Raw genomic sequence first — 10,210 nt, 5'->3', positions numbered from 1 at the left:
AAGAACCCTTCTTCCTGTACTAGGTGTTTTGCGATAAATAACTTTAAACAAGTATACTACAATTTATAACATTTTAAATGTGAAAAATGAAATGGTGCTCAAATGTGCTTTTCCATGTCTTGGCGTGTATCTCATGGTTAAAAAAAAAACTTTTTATTCTTTGAAAGGTCTTGAAAAATTATTATTTGTTGTGTCATGCAAGATACGCAAAAAAAATCAGCATAATTAAATCCTTTATTGTGAGATATTAGTTTACAATTATTTCACAGATTATATCTGGAGCAATATAGCACAATTACATTGGCAATCTGTGATTGTGTTAAAAAGTTAATACATTTGTAAAACATCTTAATTCATAATTTAAATTGTTTTCATAAGTTAATGTTTTGTTATTTCTAACAGTGTCATGAATGTGTTGCACACCTTACTTATTTGGCAGTGTTTTAAGATTCACTTTCTCCGCATGGAACTTATGGCCTCAGTTGGAACCATTTGTCAATTCTTCAGCGCTGAGCTTCAACACAAGCATACATGAACACTGATTATCAGAATTCTCCAATATACTACAGAAGAATCCTGTTCAATTAATGAAACCAAAATAGTTGTTCAAAAAGTATAAATAAAAGACTTAGTTAAAGTTCATTAATCTCAAACATTCTATTTATTACTGCACAGATGCTGTCAGAACTTCTGGGTAACTATTTTAGATTTGTAATATCTGGGCTGCAAATAGAATGGCTTATTTTTATGCATGAAACATCTCCTTCCCCCAAGTTTCTGGACTTTTGAATACTCAAGAGAAGTGCTCCATTTACTCACTTCAATTCACCTTTTCTGTGCATCATGCCACTGTTCCCACATCGTCTTCCTGAAAGAAATTAATGGATGAAGACTGGAAGCATGAGTTCCATCCCTAATCTTAGAATGCCATCCTTCCACTTCACTGCCATTCTCAAGAAAATAAAGGTTGTTGTTATGTGTTTATGTCAATTTGACCTTGAACAATGTGGGATCATCATGGTCCAAAAGGTTTAGTTGCATGTTATACTCATTGTAATTTACACGATTGAAAGGGAATCTCATTGAAATATACAAAATCTGACATGACTGGACAGGTTAAATGGAGAAAGGATGTTGCCAATGTTGGCGAAGTCCAGAACAAGGGGTCACAGTCTGAGGATAAGGGGTAAGCCATTTAAGACTGAGATGAGGAAGAACTTCTTCACTCAAGAGTTGTGACTTTGTGGAACTCCATGCCACAGAAGGTTGTTGAGGCCTGCTTCTTAGATATATTCAGAAGGGGATTATTTGTGGCCTATTGGCTAAAGTGATCAAGGGGTATGGAGAGTAAGCACGAATCGGGTACTGCAGTCATCTCATCTCATCAGCCACAATTGTACAGACTTAAAAGGCTGAATGGCTTTGACCTACATCCATTTTCTGTTTCTAAAATAGTTCTGTATTTACTCACCAAGCAAAGAGGTAATCCTATGTATGTGATGCATATGTATATATATTTTCAGGACAATAACTATTCTTTTATAATACTTGTGAGTTTAAGTTAGATTTTTTTGACAGTATGAGCATTATTATTCCAATCCACAATTTACTAGGCTGAATAAAGCAATTTGGCCTCAGACTTCCAGCAACAACGTTCTAAGGAGTCTGGGTGAGATGTGAACTATGAGCCAAAAAGTGCATCACTGTACCTTGAACTGACAAGTCATACAATTGTCCCAAACTGAGAATAGTTAAATCCTCCTTCTTCTTCTTCTTCTTTGGCTTGGCTTCGTGGACGAAGATTTATGGAGGGGGTAATCCTCCTTAATCTCATAGCAATTAGTCATAAAGAGCAAACAAGCTTTTAGGTTTGATATAATCTTGTGATCAAAGCCAGGATAGCAATGTGGCCCTTTTGATTCGACCCCATATTCTGGTGATACTGCTAGTGAGTGATCTTATCCAAAGCTCTTTGTTACATGCAGTGTTTACAGACTGGATTTAGCTACAATGCTTCTGGAGTGAAGATGACTTTAGTATTGGCCTTACAAATAAGGCACCCAAAAGCTCTTTAAAGTTCATCTTAAGTGGATCTCCAAAAAAAGTGAAATTCCTACAGAGGTAGTCAAACAAGTTTTTAAAAAACCCTCAGTTTTTCTTTGCTCTAAATTTATAAAAATAATTTTCTTGAGAGGTCTCAGCCTGGTTAAATAGCTAACCGCTTCCTCCCTCCCATCCACAGACCCAGCTCTTTCCTTGTGTTGGTGCAGTAAGCCATTAACAATTGAGCATAGCTTTTAAGAAAATGAGGCCATTTCGCTGTAGATAGGTTTGTGTTGGTGCATGATGTAATACTTTTGTCCCAGTGGCAATGATGTTCAAATCGAAGCTTGCAGTGAATTAATTCACCACAGTGTTACCCAGCTTTCAAAGAGGCAGCTGCCTAATATTTTCTCACCGATTTCTATCACAATTTTTTTTACATTTAGGCATCATATTTTACACCTCTCTTTAACTATTCTAAATTTGTCTTCAAGCTATTAAATGTTGAAGTGTTCTCACTGAAACTCTAATTAGCACATCTATACTTGTTTTATTCTCTCACTCTTAATGTCTAAAGCCTGCCTTTGACCTAGTTCAACAATTTGCTGCATTATCAGCTTTGTTTTTATACATCATGACTGATCAGCTGTTTGGCCTTTTGTGTGCTGTGAAAACTGAACAGCAAATTTTCCAGATTCCAGGGCAGCAGCAGACTGTTACAGATCTGCTTCAATTCTAACATATCAATGTCTTGTTAGGTTATATTTCTGTGCAAACCAGGATCCTGCTGTTATAATATGAAGTAGGATCATGGACCTCTCTGTTTCATTGCATCAAGAAGGTTGGAAAGTTGGGTCGGGGGTGGGGGTTGGGGTTGGGGGGTGGTGTCAAGGGAGACCCAAGCCTTCATTGTCACCTCTAGCAAAACAGATCATGTAGCTCACAAGGCAAGTTTTAAAAAACTTACTTGCTTTCTCAGAGGGTGGTGAACATTTGGAATAAGCTCCCAGAGGAAGGGGTGGAGGCAGATATACAGTTACCACCAGGGGTGCTGTGCTGCTGGAGCTCACCAGAGCGCCGCTCTGACTCCTCAGGGGACAGCTCCGTCACCTCGTCGCAGCTCCACCACTTCCTTGTGGAAATTTTTGGTGAACTCCGGCACCTAAAATATTAGCACTGCACCCCTGGTTACCACAATCAAAAGGCATAGGTCAGGTACTTAGATAGGAAAGGTAATTTGGGTCTGTTGCAGGCAAATGGAATTAGCATGGGCAGGCATCAGAGTGGCAGAAAGGGCCCATTTTTGCACTTTGCACCAGTGATTTGTCTTTTCTGACCCTGGATCTCCTTTCCCTCTTTCCTTGTTTGGTTGGAAAGTCAGAGTGACTTCCCAGCCAGACCATCAAACAAAATTGCAGTCAGGTCTGAGAATGATCATTTGGAGCCAGACATCAGAGGCGAGGCCTACCATTCTTGCCTCTTACATCACAGGCTGCAGGATGAAACCAGGAAAGGCTATCTTCCGGCCACTCTGAGATGGATAGATAACTTGGGTTATTTTAACTGCTAGCCTGCTACCTTACTCAAGTGTTAAAATTAGTGATCTGGTCACATAAAAAGTATCAGACAAGATGGCACAGCTCCAGTGACCTGGACAGTCCTAACCTCTGCCACTGCCAGTGTGGAATTTTCACTTTCTGCATGAGTTTTCACCTGGTGCTCTGTCTTCATCCCGCATCCCCAACGTGCTGGCTGACCGTAAATTGTCCTTAGTGTATCCATGTGGCAGGGGAAGGTGGGAGAGATTGATTGGGACACGAGAATTGGCTGCAAGCAAAATAAATAAGGGATTGGGATTACTCTGAGAGCTACCGTTGTCCCGATGGGATAGGGCAAATGGCTAGATCAGTTTAAAATGTGATGAATATGATTAAGCTACAAATTCAGTGATGGTGGCTGTGATGTGGAGACAAGGAGGGATCAGGGAGCAATTATGCAGCCTAGAAACCTGGAAAAATTATTTTCCATTGGGCTTCAGGGCAGCATTTTCTTTTGTTCATCTTGACACAGCAATCTTCCAAATGGAGAGGGGGTCTGCTGGGTTGATCAGAGTTTGAGACCAGGTCACATTTATGGAGCAGAAAGAATAGGAGACTTCAAGTCAGGAGGCCATGCATTGTGAACAGAAATTTGGGAGAGGGACATACTGTGGAGAAAGATCAGCAGGGGTCAGATTTGTGAGAGATTGGAGAGTGGAAAAGTGTTGGTTTTGGAAATGTTATCTCATATTTTATAATTTTTACGTTACAAATAATGCATCAAAGGATCCTTGCATTAAACCCTCAAAACTTTGATGTGCTGATGAATCCGTGGTCTTCTGAATCAGAGGTTAGAAAAGAAACATTAGAACCAACCCTTCCAAGATTACATGATGCATCAGGAGTATAAAGGAACAGAACTGCCCTCAACTGAAAGGGTCTATTTTCATCTCAGCAGTAAAAGTGACTTTATTTATGGGCTAAAACCTACAACAAACCAGGTGTGCAATTAATTATAGTGAACATCAACATGCTCATTATTACAGAACTTTCTTAAAATTATAGTATTAAAAATAACACTTTTGGAAAAAAAAATTAAGAGTTCAAGTTGTTCTGTAATCAAGAGATAACTGTTAGTGATACCTGATTCCATGAGCTTTTTGATGCATGAATTTGTTGGTTGACAATACTCAATAACTATTCTTGGTTATGCATATATGTTTGCTCAAACATCATCCAACATACATGCAAACCATCAGCTACAGTATTCCCAATATAAATAGGCACTCAAATTAACAATATTTTGTCATTTGCAGCATTTTTCACTGAATATTCTTCTCTGTCCACCACAATATTGCAACCATCAATTGGTAATATAATGGAATTTCCATTGATATGACCGATTTGTCACACAATCTATTTCATAGCAATCTAGTCAAACACGATCTCTTTAGGTGGTGATCCACGCGTCAATATTTAGTATCAGCCCCGTGCAGGAGGAACACCAAACGTAATCCATCGTAATGCCACATTACAAGTGTTCTGGATGGCTCTGCAGGCAGGCTATCAATTCTCCCACTGGCTTGCCTTCATAGCAAATTTGATACACTGCTGTGAATAAAGGGAACCTAGAACAAGAAACCAAAATAGTGTGGGTTTATACCAAAACAAGGGAAGGAAGTTCAGCGGAAGTCCTCTGCAAGTGGACTAGAAAAAAAAAAAATCACAACTAAACAGCAACTAGTTTGTTGAATTAAAAAGGGGACAGTGTGACAGATTATGTTATATTGTATATAGATATGTTTTAAAGGAGATCAATTCACAAACATTTCTACGACTGATTCCACCTGCATTGAATTCGCCCATCGTTATTGAATGAAGATCTACCGGGACCAATGCCTGAAGAAGGCACACAAAATCAGTGAACCGGTCCGGACTCAAAAGGCCAACATGGCCTGTTCCCGCTCCGTAAATGGTTATATGGTTACTTGCCACAAATGTGCAGGTTAATAAAGTTTAAGTGTAGGACCACCCCCTCTGTGACTCACTCATTCACTCATCCCTCCCTACCCCGGCACCTTCCTCTGTGGCTGCAGGAGGTGCCACACTTGTGCCCACATCTCCTCCCTCACCACAGTCTGGGGCACCAAACAGGCCTTTCAAGTGAAGCAACACTTCATTTGTGTATCTGCAGGATTGATTTACTGCATTCAGTGCTCCCTCTGTGACCTTCCCTACATTGGAGAAACTGGGCGCAGATTGGGAGATTGCTTCGCTGAGCACCTTCGCTCCATCCACACCAGTGATGGAGACCTCCCAGTGGCCAACCATTTCAGTTCTGTGTCACACTTCCATACTCACTTGTCAGTCTATGGCTTATGTACTATCCCACCAAGACCACTCACAAATTGGAGGAACCACACCTGATTTTCTGTCTGGGCATTTTCCAACCAGATAGCATCATCATAGACTTTTCTGATTTCTACTAATCTGTTCCCCTCTTCCTCTCCATCTTCCCAGTTCTCCTCCCTCCCTTCCCCCTCCCTTCACCTAGCCATCCCTCCTTCCCTTGATCACTCCTGTCCCCTCCCTCCCTTCTCCACCTGTTACCTCCTGCCTTTGCGACCACCCCCACCCCCCTTACTCTTTTGTTCAGATGCCTGCTGACATTTTTCCATACCTTGATGAAGGGTTCAAGCCCAAAACAACAGTTACATAATTTTACCTTTGCTGTATAAAAGACACTGTTTGAGCTGCTGAGTTTCTCCAGCATTGTGTGCTTTTTACTTCAACCACGGTTTCAACATATTTTTATATTTTACTTTTAAAAAAAAAATACTTAAACTGCTTGTTCAAGTTAAAACCAACTAGCTTTAAATGAAATGCAAAACTATTTTGGTTGAGACTGGTGTGCATTCATAGCCAACATACAGTATTTGATGTCATTTAACATAAGAAACAGTTACTGATAATTTGGCCCCTTGCTGATCTTCTAGCTGAGCACCACTTTCTGCACTAACCCCATTACCCTTGATATCTAAAAATGTGTTCACCCAAGTCCTGATTATACTCAGAAAATTAGTCTCCATAGGTCCATCAAAACAGTCACCACTCACCATGTAAAGAAATTTGTCCTTATCTCTATATTGAATGATTAGCCCCATATTTTGAGGTTTTGCCCCATGTATAAATTGCTCCAAGGAAGAGGACCATAAACTCTGCATCTATCAGGATATTCCCAAAAAGACTTGTATTTTAGTAAGATCTCTTCACATACTTTTAAATTCAAGATTGGTTGAGTACATATGGGAAACACACATTCCTAGGACTTAATCTTTTGAAGCTTTGCTAAAGTCTAGTCTCCCTATCTTTCCTCAAGTAGGGAGACAAGACTTGTTCACAATATTCTGGATATTGTCTCACTAGGGCTCTATACAATTGGAGCAAAATGTCTCTTCTCTTGCACTTAAATCCTCTTTCAATGAAGGCCAATTAACCATTTCTTTACTCTATCTTTCCCGAATGTGCCTCTTAGCTCTCTGCAATTTACATGCAAGGATATCCAATACCCTCCAATTCTCGTTCTGATGAAGGACCTTTGTTAGAAGCATTGATTCATTTTCTCTTCCTGACGAGGTGGCCTGAACTGCTTGGCATTTCCAACTGTTTTTATTTTAGATTTCTAGCTTCAAGTGCATAACTCTAATTGTTCCACCTTTTGGGCAGTTTTAGCCTTAGAAGGATACACCATTTGTAACCATAATTTTGTTTTGAAAGCTGGTTTCCTGAACATACTGTTCTCCTGTAGTCAATGTGCACACCTGTATATTTAGCTTTATTCAGATACTCCTGGCCTCAGATTGAAGCAAACCAGATTCACTTTTCAATAAACTTCATTCATATTATTGATCACCTTCTCCTAAAAGCTCCGTAACAACCATATCAATTAATCCTTTAATACAAATTCTAAAATTGCCTATTCTCTCACTGGTGTTTTTTTCAAAATACAGGTATACAATCCTTTATCCGGAACTCTTGGGGGACAGTGTGTTCCGAATTTCAGATTTTTCCAGATTTTGGAAAGCCAGATTTAAACCCACCCGAATTGTGCTGCCATCTCCCCCCATCCCACCTCCCCCTGCCCACCTGACTCACGCTGCTGGTCTCCCCTCCCCTCGCCCACCCAACTCAAGCTGCCAGTCTCGCCCTCCCCTCGCCTGCCTGACTCAAGCTGCCGGTCTCCCCCCCCCCCACCCCCCTCACCTGCCTGACTCGCACTGCTGGTCTCTCACCCACCTGACTCTTGCTGCTGTCTCTCTCCCCACTTGCCGAATTTTAGACCTTTCTGGATTTTAGATGTCCGAATAAAGGATTGCGCACCTGTACTGATCTTCTTCACCACATTACAAATTCATCCTCCACTTTATTACTGCTGATTGAGTTTGCTCCAATTTAATATAGAGATTAAAGTTTCATATTATAATTCTTTCAACTTTGTAACATGCATCTCTAATATCCTGATTTATATCAAGCTATTAGAAAACAGCTTTTTCCCACTGAGGTTAAGTGAGATTAAAAACTTAAGAAAAGGGTTTAAGTAAGGGTGAAATGGTAAAAATTTGAAGAGAACATTAAGGGGAGCTTCTTCACACAGAGTGGTGGGGATGTGGTTCGAGCTGCCAGCTGAATGCAGGCTCAATTTTGACATTTAAGAATCATTTGGATATGTACGTGGATGGGAGGGGCATGGAGGGATATGGACTGGGTGCAGGTCATAGGGACTAAATGGATTAATAGTCTGGATCAGACTAGAAGACTAGCGTTCTATGTTACCAAATCACAAAAACTGCAGCTGCTGGAAATATGAAAAAACAAAGAAAATGCTGCAGTTTGAGAAGCATTTCTATCCACATTGTTTGCCTGACATGCTGAGTGCTTCCAGCATTTACTGTTTTCATACCTCAACTGTCTGACTTACCAACACAGGTATCATTTAGCTTCACCCAAATGAAATAATGCGACTTCTCAGATGAGGCATTTCTCTGTACCAACTTCATCCCATTCTTTAATACCAGGCTACACCATATCCTTTCCCCCCTCCCCCTGACCCCAATTGTGATGAACATTTCTAAATGTTTCCCAGAATATTTAATTCCCAGCTTTGGTCACCTTACAAAGCACACCCATTTGTTCCATTAGTTCACCTGCCAAGCTATAAATGCCACATTGGAGGAAAAAAAACTTTAATTTGTCTGTATACCAATCTTGCCTTTTCTTATCCAACTCTGGGTGTACCCTTGTGCACATTCTTTCCTTTTCTGACAAACATTTTTGTCCATCCTTTAAACTCTTTAGATTTATTTTCTCTGGAGCACAATCCCATTATTTAAGGCCTGTGTTTGGTATTGGGCAGATTAGCCACAGAAGCTACTAAAGCAGACTCAAACAATTGGAGAAAAATATTCGTGGATAAGGGGAGACTGTTTTCTAAACAAGTAAATTAAGCCAGTAGTATTCAGGTTTGTGGTTTGTTGGAATTGTTGTTTTTAAATGAATAAAACAAGGCAAAACTATTTTACTTTCAAATAATTCCTGTAGATGCATCACAAAATAACTCTTAAACTGAAGGTAATTCAATGTGCCTACAATAGATCCAGCCATGAGCAAGGAGAAGCTCAATGGGAAAAAGTCAAACTCAGTCTGGAACATTTATTGTGTTATCTTGAGCAAAGGGACATTCTTCATTTATAAATCTAAGTAGTTCTACGGTCTCTTAGATTCTGTGGGGTAGTAATGTGGGAGAAAAAAGCCACGCTATCCACTTTGGAATCTTCTATTGTTATCTTATCATTGAGGCTCATCTTTCCAGATCTTTATTAAATAGCCATTTACTGCCCTAACCATAACATAATTTGCATACAGAACTATTCTTAATTCTATTTTATAAACAGTGATCCTTTCCAAATATTTTTGACAATATTCTGAAATAATGAAAAAATTGCCATTGGTCATGAAAATTAAATTGTGATTTAATCTTACTGTTCAAATATAGGATAATTCTGGATTGGGAAATTTAAGAAATTAATGATCAGTTTAAATTCTGTTACTTGGGCGTACAAACACTAACTCAAATCTACACCCTTTGCCCACCTCATTATTTTCAATAATTGTTGAGATTTTTGCATTATTTGTCTGTTAAACAATACAAGAAGGTAATCTGGAAGAACACAGAAACATAAAAATTGCAGATACTGAAATCTTGGGCAAACAATAAACTGTGGAAGGAACTCAACAGGCCAGGCAGCAAATGTCAGTCAACATTTCAGGTCAGGATCCTTTATCATGACTAAAAGTAAAAAGACGATATTACATATATTAAGGGGAAGAAGTTAATCTAGTTGATTTACGGGAAGCCACATACCAATTAACTGCATATTAACATTTATGTGATGGTTCTTCATTTACTTAAAAATTCTTGTACAATTAAACTGTTGGTCTTGTGACAAAGTTTAACCATTTTGGAAAAAAATTAAAAATGTTTTATTCCAAAATTATAAATAAAGTTTTCAAAAAAACTGTCCAGTATGATTTCCTCAAATGGCAATTGTTCTTAGTAAAATGTTAAACCT

At 39.2% G+C, this 10,210-nt stretch overlaps 1 protein-coding gene across 2 annotated transcripts in view; it reads right to left on the bottom strand.

Moving 5' to 3' along the window:
* Positions 1-216: 216 nt before the first annotated feature.
* LOC138751723 (glycerol-3-phosphate dehydrogenase 1-like protein) overlaps positions 217-10,210 on the bottom strand; it is a 62,224-nt gene continuing 52,230 nt past the window's right edge. For both annotated transcript variants that reach the window (XM_069914396.1, XM_069914397.1), the window contains exon 8: positions 217-5,209. In XM_069914396.1, coding sequence (XP_069770497.1) covers positions 5,113-5,209 — 97 coding nt within the window. In that variant the 3' untranslated portion in view covers positions 217-5,112. The remainder of the gene's footprint in view (positions 5,210-10,210) is intronic.

This window comes from Narcine bancroftii, chromosome 1, assembly GCF_036971445.1.
Source record: "Narcine bancroftii isolate sNarBan1 chromosome 1, sNarBan1.hap1, whole genome shotgun sequence".
Classification (NCBI taxonomy): Eukaryota; Metazoa; Chordata; class Chondrichthyes; order Torpediniformes; family Narcinidae; genus Narcine; species Narcine bancroftii.
The sequence above is the reverse complement of the archived record's forward strand: the minus strand, read 5'-3'. Positions and strand labels throughout refer to the sequence as shown.